The 17768-nt window shown below is 37.5% G+C and overlaps 1 protein-coding gene across 3 annotated transcripts in view; it reads left to right on the top strand.

The window, feature by feature from the left end:
• Nucleotides 1-17768, top strand: part of GAB1 (GRB2-associated binding protein 1) — a 128841-nt gene that overhangs the window by 63723 nt on the left and 47350 nt on the right. For all 3 annotated transcript variants that reach the window (XM_011987158.1, XM_011987157.1, XM_011987159.1), the window contains exon 2: nucleotides 14724-15018. In XM_011987158.1, the coding sequence (XP_011842548.1) occupies nucleotides 14724-15018 (295 nt within the window). The remainder of the gene's footprint in view (nucleotides 1-14723; nucleotides 15019-17768) is intronic.

Here is a 17768-nt window from a genome sequence, read left to right as displayed (position 1 = left end):
GAATCACTTGAACCTGGGAGGCAGAGGTTGCAGTGAGCCGAGATCACACCATTGTACGCCAGCCTGGGCAACGGAGCAAGACTCCATCTCAAACAAACAAAAAAAAAAAAATCATTGCTTTGCCTCTTTGTGGTGAGTTATTCAGCAAAATACAGAAGGGTGTTTTTGTTTTTATTTCTTTTTTTATATCATAAAATTTATTTTAACTACAATGTGTTTTGTTTTCTCAACTTTCTCTCTAGTTTGGAACAGTTATCTTTGTAGATAACTGTAAGTAGGTTGTCTAGTAAAGTTTTAAAGTATAAACACTTAAATTGCCTAGGAGTGAAGCTGATTTTTTTTTTCTGAGACTGTCTTTAGGTTACAATGCTTAGCATAAATTGAAGTTTCAAGAGATTTTTTTTGGAATAAATTATTCATCTATTAGATTTAATAAATCATTCCACACACTGTGAGATTGCAATTGTTGGTAAACAAGGGGATAACATTTCTGTTGAGAGGATTATACAGATTTGTTTTAGTCATTATTTGCTTAGAGCATCAACTGCATTCTGTACCAGACCGGGCAAGGCCTAACAGAACATTCATTGAGTTATAATTAAATATCTTAAATGCTAGAATGTTTTTGGGATGCTTTGTTGAGTTAGAAAGTAAATAAATATCTAGTGTTTTTATAATCATGAAATGCATTTTCTTTATGGGTTTCAGGAAGCATTTCAGTGAGGGCTTCATCTTTTCCTCCATAATTCTAGCATGGTAAGCAAGACTTGGGAAAAGTCACAATAGGTGGAAAATTAAGGAATTAAAATTTTAAACCTGCCTCAGAAGGTTGTGTGGCTTATGAAACCAAAGATATATTCATCCTTATTTTAAAAACTAGCTACTTAAAAGTATGTATAATATGAATAAAGATTAGATGAAAATATGGAGAAATAGATTTTTTAATGGTGGCGGGATTATGTATAATTTTCCCCCTCACTTTTCAGTTGACGTTGTTGCTAGCTTTTTATTAAAAATAAATTTGTTAAAGTAAATGCCCATATAGCTTACATGAATTTTTTTTTTTCTGGAGAACACTTTGCTTGGATATCGGACAACCTTCAGAAATAATAGACTCCACCATAGTACTTTAAGAGGCAAAGACATTTAAAATTTATGATATATAAGTATAAGCTAAGCTTATGTTTGCAGGGTTTTTTTTTCTCTTCTTTTTAACAGCTGCTAAAATTTTAAGATTTCTTAGAATTAAAGATGAGATAAAATTTAAACCAATGCTATCCAAAAATTAATATCTAAGAGTGATTTCACATAAATTATAGAGACCAAATAGACTTTTGTCTACACTAATAAAATATTCCTTTGAATCCTTCATAATCTTAGAATAACTGCCCTAGGCAATCCAGGTGGATTCAAGCATTACGGATTTTAGTTGGAAAATTTTCCCTGTGTTTGATTTAGAATTATCTAGCTCTTCCAGGAACAGAACAACAAGTAGAATTGTTGTCTTTAACATGCCTACCCTTATGTACCAGTTGGGAAATAAGGACTTTTGTTTGTGTTCATAGCATATGTATCTGTGTTCCACTTGACTTCTGGCCTACTTTTCTCTTTCACCAGCATCTACAGTCTTAGGAATGAGGAATGGGGAAGAGATCACTGGATTGGAGAGGAGATGTGTTGAGTGGAAAAATACAGGCCAGATAACTTCCTTCAGAATTTCATGAAGGTCAGGTCCCACCACAAAGAGTTGGAGATTTGTGGTATTTTGAAGCCCTCTAATTAAATGGGGGAATAGGTACCATCTTTTCCTTTCTTGTTCACCTTCCCCTGTTCTACCCTTCTTCATTCTAGTTAAATACCAGCAATTGTATATTTAAAGTAAAATACTGAAATGTGAAATTCTGTGGTGAAATGTGGGATGTCCAGATGACATCTCCTTAAACCCAAAGCCAATCCCTGTGCTCCAAACTCAAGGTTTATATTTAGAAGACGGTGCAGATCCTGTATTTTTAAAATGCCGTAAACATGTTTATGTGGTTATTTTTAGCTTTTACAGACTTTAGTGAACTTCCAAGTTGGCAAGTCAGACACAGTTGGTTGTTGTCTGTTACCTCAGATGCCAGCACTTTCTGAATGACTCGGGTTGTCTCACTGGGTTTGTAACATGTTGAAAGCAGATGAGTGTGTAAGTTATCTTGTGTCAAGTGCACATGGTCTATCTAATCTAATCTAATCTAATCTAACCTATCTGTATGGGTGATTGTATGTGTACTTGTTTTCTTTTTTCTTCTTTTTCTTCTTCTTTATTTTTTTTTTTTTTTAAGCTTTTGTGAACTGGTAACAATTTTGCTTGGAGCACAAGATGAGTTGGGTTCTGCCAGATGGCACTGTTATTTCTCTGGCAGAAGTAACAAGTCATTTTCTCTTTTCCTTCAACACTTCTCTCCTTGTCCTCAAGCATTAAATCATGCATATACAATACAAATCCTTACAACCACTGTTCTTTTCAGTCCATTGTATCTATTTCCTGTTGACCAAAGGTTATAAGGCTTGGGTAGTGTAGAGGGAGATGAAAAGTTGACAGAAAAAAGAAAGCTGGGCTCATTTTAGGGGCAAAACACCATAAAATAGGCAAGATGGCACTTGGATTTATTGAAAACAAAAAGAAATAAATAGGCCATCATTTTTCTTGTATGGTGAGATCATTATCTGCATAGTGCATGCATGAAGAATCGTTTTCCTCCAAGAATCATGTTTTATGAAAGGGTGACACCCCTAACCAACATGGGGAAAGAGGGAGACGTCATTATTGGCACTTGGGCTGAGCCTTCCACATTTGCATCAGACATCTTGATTTTATTATCTGTGCCATAATTTTTTTCTTGCATTCAACCTTGTACTTAGTCCTTCTCTTTAGATGAAGTTATCCATTCTTGCTTATTGGACTTAGTGTAGTTTATAGTCAGTGGCTCCGGAATGCATAATTTATCTCCTTGGAAGGATGTCTTTCTAAAGAAACTTTTCATTGCCATATATCTTGTTCTGGGAGCTTTAGACTGAGTTTTATGTTCAGAAGAAAATGATATTTAAGCATTATTTTGGCTTTTTACATATAAATGTAATTATGGAAATTTGAAATTTGATTTGTAACACTTCAGTGCTTTCCCTCTAGTTCTTAATGTGAAATTGTTGTTTTTAAACAGTGATCCAAATCTTAATATAGCAGCGTTTTATTTTGTTGTAAATTGTGGTGAATGTTCAATAAGAAACTCAGAAAAGAAAATGGGAATGTTTTGTTTTGCTGGAGACTCAAAACAGTAGTTCTAACCCAGAAATAATTATTTTGGATTGGATAGCTGAACAAGAAATACAATTTAGAATCAGTTCATTTTTTGAAGATAAATTTTCATTGAGAAATTCTAGATTGTCATTGGTGTTTTATTAATGATCAATTTTATTTAAGCAAGCATTTCCTTTCCTAATCATGATAATAACAACATATGAGACACATTTTTAGGAAAGAGTAAGTTTGTGGAACATGGTAAAATTAGGAAATAGACCCACATACTTGTTAGGATCTCAGGCACAACTGCCACACAATTTAAATATTTGTTGTGGATTTTATTATTAGAGCTGTACCTTCTTCAGCAATTGATCTTGCTTGTCTCTTAAGTTGAAGAAATATCCTTTAAAACTGCACTGCCCAATCTGGGCAACCCACTGAGATCTAATCTCTACCAAAAATGGAAAAGTTAGCCAGGCGTGGTGGCATGCACGTGTGGTCCCAGCTACCGGAAAGGCTGAGGTGGGAGGATTGCTTGAGCCTAGGAGGTTGATGCTGCTGTGAGCCGTGACTGCACCATTGCACATAGCCTGTGCAACAGAGCGAGACCCTGTTTCAAAACCAAAAACAAACTGCATTGTCTATGTGGTAGCTGCTAGCCACATGTGACTAAATTTAAATTAAATAAGTTAGAAATCAGTTCCTCAGTTGCATCAGCCACTTTTCAAGTTTTGTAGTCACATGTGGCTAATGGATCCTGTGATGGTCAGCACAGCCATTTTTATTATCACAGAAAGTTCTGTTGCACAGCACTGCTCTAAAACTGCAATTAGAATTTGCCTCTGTGCAGGAAGATTTTATGTCTTTAATTTGAGAGATGACATGAATTTTCTGCTGCATAAAAAACAACATTTATTTTCTCATGGTCTTATTCTTTATTTAAACAAGACGTTATTAAACGTCAAATGGACATTGACATACTTCATAGCACATGCCATTTTGTCCTTATTCTCTGTGATGACATTACATTCTACCCTCTGAGAGACTGGGAAGTTATCACACACACATGCACACGTACATACCACACACACACACACACACACACACACACACACAAATGTATGGATATACAGAGAGAGAGAGAGAGACTGCATATGTATATATACATAAAAATGCTATCAGATAATATTCAATGACTAAAATGTGTGGGCCTTCTCATAGTACTGTAGGCACTGTGAAGTTGTAGGTACCTAATATTAACATATTGCCACGGTTTCAGTCTCCCAGGGTTCATATTGACTTATTCCCTGATTAAGTTAGTTTCACTTTTTGTTCACTGAGCCTTGTGGGCTGGAGATTTGAGAGTTTATGGCTGAATTCTTACAACAATAAGAAAATCCACTATTGGTTTGTTATATCATCCATTTTACCTGAAGGCCAAGTTAGTGAAGAACAGAGACAGCATCATTACCAAATGAATTAAGACATTCATTCATTTGTTCATTTATTCAGGCAGCAGTTACTACCCATGCCTTTTAACCACCAAGTCCTTGCATGCTGTACACTATGCTGAACACTTAAAGAGGAATAAGACAGAGTCTTGGGTGAAGAAAGCAGCTGTACAAAGGGTTGATTGAAATGCTAAGGGAGAGTGCTATGATGGAGGTTTGCACAAGGTACCGTGGACATTTTGGAGTAGTCAGCTGGACCTGGCCGAGGTGACAGGGAAGCCAGAATTTGCAGAAAGAAAAGTGTTGTCAATATTCCTTCACACCAAATTCCATCTACTCCAAATGGAAAATATGAGTTTCTTACCATGATCTCTCAGTATTTTGGGAATTTTGCAAACCATGGGGACAAAAAAAACTCTTAAAAAAAAAAAAAGAAAAAAAAAAAAGACATTCCTAAGCATCACTTTGATGGCTGTGTAGGACTCCTGTATGGTGGTATATCATCGTTTATTTACTCAGTTTCCTACTGTGACCAACCATCTGGGTTTGCTCCGGACTGAGCCATTTTCTAGGATGTGGCACTTGCAGAGCTAAAATGACAATAGTCTCAGGAAAACTGGGGTAGTTGATCATCCTACCTTCTGTTGACTATTTAGATCATTTCAAATATTTACTTATAGAAACAATACTGTGCTGAATATTTTGGTGCCTAGGTATTTAGCCACATATTTTTTTTTTCCATTATTTCCTTAGGTGAGAGTCCTAGAAATGGAATAGCTCAATGACTGTGGACATGTTTTGGAGCTCATGGCAGTGCTCAGGGTTCTTTATTGCATTTTTTGCTGTATTCAGCTAGATTGGTAGGAATCTGCCTGGACATTTGCACCACTTCTGCCTTCACAAGTTCTTAGGGAGATGAGCAGAAGACTTGTTCTTCACTAGCTGCAACTCATGTTCCAAATCTCTAGCTGGCCAAATTGCATGTAAACTCCAGCTAACTCTTGTCTTGGCCAGAAGTAGGCCAAAAGCCAGTCTCAAAAGATGAAGTGAACTCTGTGTCCCCATTTTCCTCTGCCCACATCCTGACCTGAGCTCACTGACTGACTACACATGGTGGTAAGAAAAGGGTGAGCTCCAGTGGACCCAAGGCCAGTGGCCTTTCTTCCCAGTACACACTGAGCTGTGAGTCACCCCAGGCCACCATCCTACTCACATGGAACATTGCATGTTTAACTTTGTTTGGCTCCCAGCCAGTTTCTCACTTTTTCAGCCTCCTCTTGGTTAGGGTAAGGAAGCCTGCAAAACCACCAGAGTTAAGAGTATGGGCACAGCACCAACAATTGGGAATGTGAGGAGAGAAATGAAATGGTACTTTCAAGTAAAAATATACTCAGCTTGCCCCACAATGCTGTAATGAGAATTAATATAGCCATGCGGTGACATACTTTCCTGTGGAACTTAATAAATAAATTTCCCTAATTGGGGTCCAAGGCAGACCAGCCTCATACCAAATTGTTCTCGGTAGTAAGATGTATAAAAGTCAAGTCCTATTTTCAGGGTTCTTAATGTGTTAACAGGGGTCCTGTGAACCCTTAAAACTGTACAATATTACCTATATGCCTTTTTTCTAAGAAAAGTTTTCATTGCTTTAATCAGATGCTCAAAGCAGTCTATGACCCAGAAAAGGTTTAAGAACCACCTGTGTATATTAAATACTAAGGGGTTTTTGTCATTGCTTTTTTGTTTTTGGCTTTTTGTTTATTTTATGTAGTGCTTATGCCTAGGCTTTGAGGTAGACATTAATTTAACAGTAGTTTCAACAAGTAAATTATATGCACTATTATTGAGAAGTCAAAATTCCTGAAGTCTTTCCATAGCTAGTGTAGTATTTCTGAGTCAAATTTGATTTTTTTCCTCTTAGGAAATTGTTTTATTTCCAACTAATTTGTTGTATCCAGGCGATGTATGTAAACTCTAATATCTTAAGTTTATGGAACAGTTGAAAGCTTAGATCTAGGCATTGTTCTGCATTATTTTCGGTGTATTCTTTTGTTTATATTACTAAGCTAAAGTTAGCTCAGATAGCACAAGGCTAGAAAATGGTGACAATAGTTTGAAAACAGGAAATTTTAGGCTTCTGTGTGTTTGGAACAGATGATCATAATGATAGAGCCAGTGGAGTGGAAACTTCCACCGAGCCTGTTTTTTCCTTATTTTGCTCTATGAGAAAAGATGGTGCTTCCTGGAAAACAACTCAAGTATTTTAAAGCAAATGGTTTTCCTTTGTCCCTGCTTCATGGTTAATTTGTTTTTCTTTATTTTATTTACCCTAGTAATAGTATTATGGAAATATTTTTAATAGGCAAAGTAATTCCCAAAGTGCTTATTTTAGATTTTTAAATATCTAAATGTATTACCATTAACTGCATGGTTTTTAAAGAAAATTAAAGCAATATACTATAATGACTTTAAGGAAAGAAAAATAAATTAATTCCTCTATTTTAAGTGTTCCCAACTTTCCTTGTTTGTTTGTTTAACCCCCTAAGTGCCAGTCTTTAAAGTCGTTACTCTTTATCTGTCTAGGCTATTTCCTGGCTAAGATTCCTTCCACATGTATCCCGGAATTCTATATTTAAAAGCAAAGTTAAATATCCATTCACTAATTGCTGAGTAATAATAAAATAGCATTTCCATATACACACAAACTTTTTGTTTTGTGCACATCATTCCTAGATTATTTTAAACATATAATTTTTTAAAACTATAAAAGCAATAAATGGAAACATTTGGAAAAACAAAGTATATAAAATGAAAATATGAGACTCATCTGGCCCTTTCATCTGGCCTATTCCTAGTCATTACAGTTAACAACTTAGTATGTGTCCTTCCAGACCTGTTCTCTAAACATAGTGTGTGTTTGTACAAACACACAGTTATTTCACACAAATGGAATTATATACTGTATGTACAATTCCGCACCTTGTTTTTTTTATTTAACAGCTATCTTGTGGGCATTGCTCATGTGTATAGATCTGTGTCACTTCTTGAATGACTTGCCTAGCTTTATTGTGTAGCTGTTCCATAATTTATTTGACCATTATTCTGCTGATAAAATTTCGATTACAACCTATCTTATGAAAAATAGCATTTTCATCTTGTGAAACACGCATCTTCAACGCCAACGTTTTACAGATTTCTGAGAGTATATTGAAATTTTGGGAGGCTGAGGCAGGAGAATGGCGTGAACCCGGGAGGCGGAGCTTGCAGTGAGCAGAGATCGCACCACTGCACTCCAGCTTGGGCGACAGAGTGAGACTCCGTCTCAAAAAAAAAAAAAAAAAGAAGTCACAGAAATGGTCTTTCCTTAAATATCCGTTGTGAAATACCTTTTAAGAGATTTCAAAATAAAAAATTCTGCTGTACTTTTTCCCCCACACTTTCTCAGGAAAAGAAAGGGTTAGTAAAATTATAGTGGTGAGGCTTCCTGGTAGAAGGAAAGTTGGCTCAGGAATGTAGAAAGTGTTGCTCTTCAGCTATCTGGACAAGGTATACTTTGTTATGGCTTAACAACTACCAAGAGACCCCAAGATGCAGTCAGCAGAGTTCTTTTTCAAGTGCTTAAGGGAATGGGCTTGTTAATGGACTACTTGTGTGATATTGCTGAGAGCTCAAAGCAACAGGAGCAGATGCCTTATCTCAGGGGGAGTTGAGGAAAGCTTTAAAGAACAGGTCTTGAGCTAGTTCTTGAAGGATGAGAAGGAGCTCATGGTGAGGGAGATAAGGTATTTCAGACTGAAAAAGCAACAAGGACCATGTGGGTGCTGTCTGAGGCCATCTGTGGAGGTAAGAGATTGGAGAGATGAGACAGGTAAGTATGGTTTGGAAGAACCATCTATGCCATCTTACTGAAGGAGTGTGGACTTCAATAACAACTTTGAACTTTTTTTTCCCATCTGAAGTCTTTTTATTTAATCTCAGTGGCTCTCTGTGATGATTATTCTGATGGACAACATCTCACCAAGGCTTTGACCACTTACAATGTGTGAAGTGCTGTTGCAGATACAAAAAAAAAAAAAAAAAAAAGGAATTAGCTTTCAAGGAGCTTAATGTCCAGTTGGGAAAATAATTCATAAGTGTTTGGAGAGTTTGAAAATGTTAAATAATAGACTGTTCCAATCTATTCTACAGCAATGCATGAGGTGTCACAGAGCAGTAATTGATTGTCAGTGGTAGAAAGGGAGGGTATGGGGAGGAAAGGGGAAGGTTGGGAAAAAAGAACCTTGAAGAATGAATTGGGTTTGAAAGATATTTGCTAGTGGGGTAAATATTGTGAACAAAAATAGGAAGATAGAGACAGCACTGACATGGGCAGAAGGTATTAATATAAGAAGATGAAGAATGAGACGTAGGCTTGAAAGGACCTGTGTTTTGTTTTGTTTTGTTTTGTTTTTGAAATTTTACTTTAAAGACCAATATAATCCTATTGATTGGATCTGTGGTTCTCAATCTTGGTGGCACATTAGAATCATCTGTTGAGTGTTTAAAGCTGCCTATTCCCTTCATCCCCACCCCCCTACATTATAATCTAGTTGGCCTGAGGTGAAACCCCAAGCCTTTTTTTTTTTTTGAAGCAAAGCTCTCCAGATATTTCTAATGTGCATTCAGGGCAGAGAACCCATGGACTACCCCGACCTCTTCTCTGATCTTCTCTCTTGCCTGCCCATATATTGGCTACTTCCTCAATAATTAGCTCTTCCAGTAAACGTACAGGGAAAGGATTAGGGAATTCTGGCAAGCATCACACCAGGCATGTGAGCTGTCATTTATACCACAGAGAACTCACAAAATGGGGTGTACAGCAGTTACAATGTTTTTCTTTAAAGCTGAAGCAATTTGCTAGTTAGGTTAATTAGGCAAAATTTGTGAATTTGTTAGTAATGTTACAGCCGTTAATGGCTTGGGGTTAATCCAGGTTAAAATATATTTCCTTCCCACCAAATAGTGGGACTCCATCTGTACTTTCTTGCCAGTATGTACTTTCTTACCCATACTCTAAGGTGTGTGAAAAGCCTGTCTTAAGACCCAGCTTCATTGTGACAGTTCTACAGGTTAGCATATCCAATTTGCTAAATACAGAAAATGTTTAAAAGAATAGTTCTTTTAAAATGATGTTTAAAAACATCTCTCTTATGTCTGTAGAGTTTTAAAATACACACCTCTATGCTTGCCTGACCAATTCTTGAATGCGCTGGGCAGATCGCAGTTATATCACTATCCCTGTAATGCATAAATAATAATGAGAACTTCTGTATTTTTAATCCTTGCCTCAAACATTTTTGATTGCGTATTTAGCAGACATTGACCGAGCACCTCCTTAGCACTAGGCAATGGGAAAGGAAAGAAGAAAGGTTAAAATGCCTTCAGCCCTCAGTAACAATTCAAATGTAGAGATGTCAAATGATGTAGGAACAAGGTGGAAATGGAGAGCTCAGAGGCTGAGCTAAAATCTAGGGGGTAGATTTTGTGCCAAGAGGTCAGAGGCAGGACAGAGCAGAGTGTTTGGGAAACTACAAATATTTCCAATGTGGTTAGAAGGCAGAGAGGCAAGAAATGAGGCTGGAAAGATTTAGGGGTGGAGATGGGGCGCGAGTTGATTGGAGGGCCCTGTGTACCCTGCCAGAGTTTGGCTTTTATCCTGTAGGCACAGGAGGCAGTCACAGGAGCATAGGGAATTGGCTTCAGATTTTGGTACTTTTAAGTTACCCCCAAATCCAGACTTAACTGTTTGCTTCTTGTTAACAACATTATTTGTTCAACTCAAAATTGGAGTGACTATTGCATGTAAGAAATGGCTACAAAATAAGTTTTTACATAGTCCTTCTCAACTATGCAGACATCTTGCAAATTTCAGCTTCTTCATTACCTGCTCGTAATGGAAGTCTAATCGTTAAAATGATTTTTTGTGTGAATTTCTTTTAAAATTACTTTGAGTATTTGGTTTTGAAGGTTTCTAGAAAGCCTGTCCTTTTTGTCTGCTACTGCTCTGCAGGATTGGCAAGGAAGTGTATGGCTTTCTCTCAAGCTACCAAGGCAGCAAGGATAAAAATAGGACAAACTTTAAGAATCTCAGATATTTTCAGATAACAAAGACTGATTTATGTGGGCCCGTTTTGTGCTCTGACAAAACATAGAGACGCTTTTGTGCTGAGATTAGCAAGGGTGCTGATGTCAGTTCTCTTGTCGAGCATCAAGCTTTATTCTGTGGCTAAATTGTGCTTTGTACCATAATCCAGAGAACCTTTGTATCTGCCTTATTAAAGTGTGTAGTTTATGTAATTGCTTTTGTTTTCCAGTTTAATCTGTGCCAGATTCAATGAGGGTGACTCATTTTGTGACTGAGACAAACAGTCACATTTGGACCATGTTAAAAATAAATAAATAAATGGCAGGTGCTGCTTGGCTAAGTTCTGTGTTTTAATGCTGTAATTTCCTGCCGTAAGGGTTCACGTCTTGTATAATGTCTACTCAGCCTCTAATCGCTAGCCCATTATATCTAGTGCACCTCACTTCATTGCTACTCATTTCTTGATTATTTATTTTAGTTCATAAGGGCTTTTTGATTTTTAACAATGTGATTTCAATAGGGAAGCGAAGGACTGAATGGGGGGAGCCAGAGTTAGCTGGAAAACAAAGAGTGACACATAAGCTGTAGCGAAAGGACATGTTCCGTGCTTTTCTGTTTTTGCCATTTTCCCAAGATGTTTTGTGCGTGTGTTTTGGTAAAGTTATCTTACTTATGTTTATTTTATTATGTATATGTTCAGTATTGGAGCTCTTTTTCTCAAATGGAAGATGCCTTGAAAGCACTCTCTTCATTGTGGCCCATGTATCAAATCTAATCTCAAAAATTTTACAAGTCTACTCTCTCAGAAGAATTCTATTTATTTATTGTACAGATATTCTATGTACCAGGCCCTGTGCTATGGCAAATAAAGCAGACATGGTCGCTATCTTACTAAACTGTTCAGTCTGTTTGGGGAGTTAGATACTACACAAATAAATACAAGGAAAAATTGAACTGCAAAATTATACAATCACTACGTAGGTAAGTAATAGGATCTCCAAAACTATGCTATTACTTTACTTTACACTGGAGTTGGTTGTGTTGAGGGTGGTCAGGGAAGAGAAGCCCTGAAGGTTGGAGTTGGCCAGGCAAAAAGTGAGGGGAAGGATAAAATGTATTTAGGAGAAAACATGTGCAAAGTCCCTGAGACAGGTAAGAGTTTAGCCTCCTATAAACCCTATTGTTGGAGGGGAAAAGTGACAGTTGATAAAAATTGAGAGAAAAAAGACAGGAAACTGTATTTAAAAGATGAGCTATACAAGCACAGCAGTATGGTACTATTTAACAGTCTAGGTGCAAATGACACTCCATACAGTGCAATAGCCTCTGACAGCCTCTTAAAGTGCAATATAGAGATGGATGCTTATAACGCTTAGTCTGAATCGTTGGGGAATGGATTATGTTTGGTGAAGAATGTAGTAAAGCATTTTAGAAAGATTTGCATGCAAGACAATAAAGTGTTAAAAAGTCATTTCTGTATCTTTAAATACATCATCTTTAAATGAAGCTTCACTATCTGGAAAAATCACTTACTGAAAGATACGATTTCTTGAGGGCCCTGCATAAATAACATCATATTCTATATTCTTTTGCTTTACTTCTGCATCACTTTTTAAAGCTTACTGCTTGATAGGGAAGTATCCATAGAGGCATAATTTTACTAAGAGGGGATATTTATTTATTTTGCAGTGAGTAGATGCATATTCAGTGAATGGATTTTTATACTTCAGAACATCATGTGAATCCAACACTTTATGACTTTCAATATTATCTAAAACATCTATAGGATTCTACCCTGCCTTCCCCTGGGCACGAATTATTTACATATTCCTTTGAGCTCAGCGAAGAATGAGAAGTTAATTTAAAATATTGATGATATTAATATATAATGTTTTTAGGTCTTTGTGATCTCTCTAGTAATCCTCTTGTTAAAGGATTGCCTAAATTTTTCTATAGAGGAATACCTGTTCATTTAGCAATACCTCTGCAGACATTTTGCCTGGGTTGCTATAGTCTCAAGTATTTTCATGTATGTTAAACTTTTTTTTCACAATTAGTCAATTCTTTGAAGGTAGGAATAATGAATGATATACTTGTTTTCCTTCCCACAAGTAGCAAAGGGAATGTTTTATTCCACTGGGGTTCATGAGATGTCTTGTTTCTGAGTCCTTCCACTTCCCAGAGTGTCCCCACTACCCCCTGCCCTGCCTTCTTCTTCTTCTTCTTCTTTTTTTTTTTTTTTTTGAGGAAGAGAGGAGTCTTGTTCTGTCCAGGCTGGAGCACAGTGATCTCAGCTCACTGCAACCTCCGACTCCGGGTTCAAGCGATTCTCCTGCCTCAGCCTTCTGAGTAGCTGGGATTACAGGAACCTGCCACCACATCCAGCTAATTTTTGTATTTTTTAGTAGAGATGGGTTTCACCATGTTGACCAGGCTAGTCTCGAACTCCTGACCCCAAGTGATCCACCCACGTCAGCCTCCCAGCGTGCTGGGATTACAGGCATGAGCCACTGTCCCCAGCCCCAGAGTGTCCTCCTGAGGCAATCTTACCTAGAATGTTGAATCTGGAGCAGAGAATATCTCTTAGTAAATGACTGAGACTTGCTAAAATCGGCCTCTTTCTATCTAGCTGCCTCCCTGAGGAAGAATTTCAAAGAGGAGTAAGGTGTAAGTTTGTTTCCAGGCACACATGTTGGGGTTAAAGGCTGATGAGGAAGACTGTTTGTCATTTGGTTCTGCTTTTATTATTTGGTGAACATAGATTTAGGGAGGGTGATAGTAAAATAATTTTTAGGCTTCTTCTCTATGTGTAGTATGAAACTCAAAATTTACCAGAACCTGTGGAGGGGGTGTATGATGAGTGTAGTACAGATTGCCCATGTGTGTTTGTTGGGAAGAGGAGGGGAAATATTAAAAAGAGTTAAATCCCATACTCAAGAATACAGGTCTTATTCGTGTAGTCTTTGAACAACAGGCTGTGTGGCTAAAAGAGAGACACAATCGATTGCTTCCCAGGCAAGAAGCCAGAAAAGCTTCAAAACCTTTTTCCCCTCCCTACTCCTTACCACTACACCTAAAAAAAAAGAGAAGCCTTTTAAATGTTTAAAATCTGTAGGAGTCTTATGAAGAAGCAGCTTTATGTGTATTCTTTATGGAATGATATTAACGCATGAAAATCTGTTGCTTTTTAAAAAATTGTGGCAAAATATACATAACAAAATTGATCATTTTAACTATTTTTAATATACAGTTCACTAGCATTAAGTATTAATACAATCACAGTGCCATTGCAACCATGGCCACCATCATCTCCAGAACTTTATCTTCAACTAAAACTCTAGGCCCATTAAATTCTAGAACAACTCTCCATTCCCCACCTCCCCGCAGGGGCTGACAAACACCATTCTGCTTTCTGTCTGTATGAATTTGACTACTTGAACTACCTCATATAAGTGGAATCATACAATATTTGTCTTTTTATGACTGGCTTGTTTTACTTAGCATAATGTCCAGCTTCATTCTTTTGCACATGGATTTCTAGTTTTCCTAACACCATTTGTTGAAACCATGACTTTTTCATATTTAGTAAAAACTGAATCTTCCTTGATTTATTGCCTTGATATTATATAGCAGGAGATTTAATAGAAGACACTGAATATATATACAATATTAAGTTAATTGAGTTATTAGTAAACATTGCTTTGCAGAGTGGCAGATATCCTGTGGTAAACACACACAAACACACACACACGTGTTGTGACTTTCTCTAAACAATGCATTTGTAAAATCAGTTTGATAAATGTGCATCTTCTTGAAAATATTATCTCAAGTTAATACTGAACGGATATTTTTGTTTTGTTTCTAGGCATGGAAGAGGAGATGGTTCGTGTTACGCAGTGGCCGTTTAACTGGAGATCCAGATGTTTTGGAATATTACAAAAATGATCATGCCAAGAAGCCTATTCGTATTATTGATTTAAATTTATGTCAACAAGTAGATGCTGGATTGACATTTAACAAAAAAGAGTTTGAAAACAGCTACATTTTTGATATCAACACTATTGACCGGATTTTCTACTTGGTAGCAGACAGCGAGGAGGAGATGAATAAGTGGGTTCGTTGTATTTGTGACATCTGTGGGTTTAATCCAACAGAAGAAGGTGAGTTCAAGATATTATTCAACCTGAATTCTTTCCTGCTACATTTCTAGTAATGTCATACAATTCTTTGTTATTTTAGTTACACAATATAATGTTTTATTTTTATAATGAGAACTTGACATTTGGAAAAAGCACTGAATCCTTTAATTAGTTTGGGGAGAAACTGTTTACAAGTTTTAGAGAGACAGACTTAGACATATTGGGGCAGTTTTTAAATATCCTGAGGTAGAAGGTGACAAGAAGACATTTTAAGAACATTTATTGAGTTCCAATATAAATATTCAGTTTAACCATATAACACTGTGGATATTTTACTATTTTTCACCTATTAAAAATAGCACATTTGGCCAGGCGCGGTGGCTCATGCCTGCAATCCCAGCACTCTGGGAGGCCAAGGCGGGCGGATCACCTGAGGTTGGGAGTTCAAGACCAGCCTGGCTAACCTGGTGAAACTCCATCTCTACTAAAAATACAAAAATTATCCTGGCATGGTGGCACATGCCTGTAGTTCCAGCTACTCAGGAGGCTGAGGCAGGAGAATTGCTTGAACCCAGGAGGTAGAGGCTACAGTGAGCCAAGACTGCACCATTGCACTCCAGTCTGGGTGACAGAGCAAGACACTGTCTCAAAAAACTATATTAGATTATCCTATTTATGCCTAGTGTTCCATTATTGGAATGCCAAGCATGTGGGAGTTATTTATATCCTCCTGCTCAAGGTCATCGCCAAGGTCTGATTGTAAACATTCAAAAAATTGCAACCTCAAGCATAAATGGGTTATGAAGTTGGGAAATAGCCAAGGAGATTATCATTACCTGTGAAATGCAAGTGAGAATCAGTCACAAAACACAGTGAACAAGTACCAAACAAATGAATTATTTAGCACAGGTCCTACAGGGAGCATGGAGGAAGGAAGAGGGGTTCAAGGTTTGGGTAAGAGGTAGTGAAGGAAAGCTTCTGAAAGGAAAATAAATTGCAAAATGTAAGCTTTTGAAAGAACTAGTATTTCTGCATAAGTGAAAGGAGGGATGCAGAACCCTCCAGGCTTAGGGACTTGGGAAAGAACAGACCCAGAGAAGGAATTGAATTTTACTTGACTGGGGCAGGAGGGCTCTGAATAGAAAAGGCCCAGGGACAGTTGCTTACAGATCTTGAATGAGGGACTGAGATTTGGGGTGCCTATCCTGGAAAGAGCTGAGTGACTAGAGGGCTGAAGAAGAATTTTACAAGTGGAATTCTACCTCGGGTACTTTATTATTATTATTATTATTTTTTTTTTTTTTTTTTTTTTTTTTTTTTTTTTGAGGTAGGGTCTCACTTTGTCATCTAGGCTGGAGTACAGTGGCGTGATCTCTGCTCACTGCAACCTCTGTCTCCCAGGTTAAAGCAATTCTCCTGCCTCACCCTTCTGAGTAGCTGGGATTATAGGTGTGCACCACCATGCTTGGCTAATTGTTAGTATTTTTAATAGAGATGGGGTTTCACCATGTTGGCCAGGCTGGTCTCAACTCCTGGCCTCAAGTGATCTGCCCGCCTCAGCCTCCCAAAGTGCTGGGATTACAGGCGTGAGCCACTGCACCTGACCCCAGGCACTTTTTTATAGCTGGCTGACCACTTCTCTCTGCTCTTCCTTTTTAAACAAACACTAAACACGTAGATAGGGGACTCCAGTACAAAGCAGCTTTGTAGAGCCAAGAATCAGAAATAAAGGTGAACTGAGGTCTTTGACCTTCTTGTCTTTGTGGTTATACTCATATTTAGAAGTGTGCATTTCCGAACATCTACATTTAGGAGTGCTGTAGATACCATAAGGAGTGGAAAATTGTGTTAATAATCAACACCAAGATTTGGATTGAAGTAGAACTAATCATCTCTAACGAGCTCAGGCCAGCGTGCTACTTCCTCTCTGGCCAGTCAGCAGCCCTGGGGAAAGGAGCCTGCCAGGGCTGGGGTTTGCCCAGTGGGGTTGGGGAAACCCCTTGATGAGGGAGTTCAGAATCTCACGGGAACAGCACTCTAAGAGGGAAGGAAGGATCCAGCTTCGCTAGGAGGGGCTGATGAAATAGAGATCTTCAGCAGAGCTCTAGTGATTAAAAACCTCAAGAAATTGTTTCACAGGAGGAATTAAGGCTTCAGTTGTTTTTGTGAAGTTACTTAATGTGGTCACAGTGTAAGTGGGCATGGGGGTGCTACTTCTAACTTCAGTTAAAACCCTTTCCTTTCCTGTTTGCATTTATAGTTTGTATTTGAGTGCAGCAGAGGGTTTCAAAGTTAAAATTACAAATGAGATAGCTCTTTTTAATGGTTAACATCTAGTCAGTAATGATAATTACTGGATTTAGACAGCACGTTAGTTTTATTATGTGATGGATTTTCAGTTAAAATAATTTGTCATTTTATTATCTTCTTGTTGTTTGCCTATTGCCTTTTCAATGTAGAATTTGTTTGGGGTGACATAAGGGCAGACTTTTGTCTTTGTTGGTTGTCTGTATAGATTGAGCTGATCCGAAAAGTTAAATCATAGATGTTCTTCCACCGCTCTTACTTCTTTTTACAATGCTCCTAAATATATTTACAAAGGAAATGGGATGTTCTTATAGAGAATGTGCATTCTTCAGTCAAGGAATGTGAGTCTGATTTTTTGAAGCCCATTCAAGGGTGGGTAGAGTTGAGAACCCAGAATAAGAATTTCTAATTCTCAAGTGTCTGAGATTAACTTTGCAAGTTTTAAGGCATAGCGTCTTGTCTAT

This window comes from Mandrillus leucophaeus, unplaced genomic scaffold (genome assembly GCF_000951045.1).
Source record: "Mandrillus leucophaeus isolate KB7577 unplaced genomic scaffold, Mleu.le_1.0 Scaffold301, whole genome shotgun sequence".
Taxonomy (NCBI): Eukaryota; Metazoa; Chordata; class Mammalia; order Primates; family Cercopithecidae; genus Mandrillus; species Mandrillus leucophaeus.
Note: the sequence above shows the minus strand (reverse complement) of the source record. Positions and strands in the feature narration are given on the sequence as shown.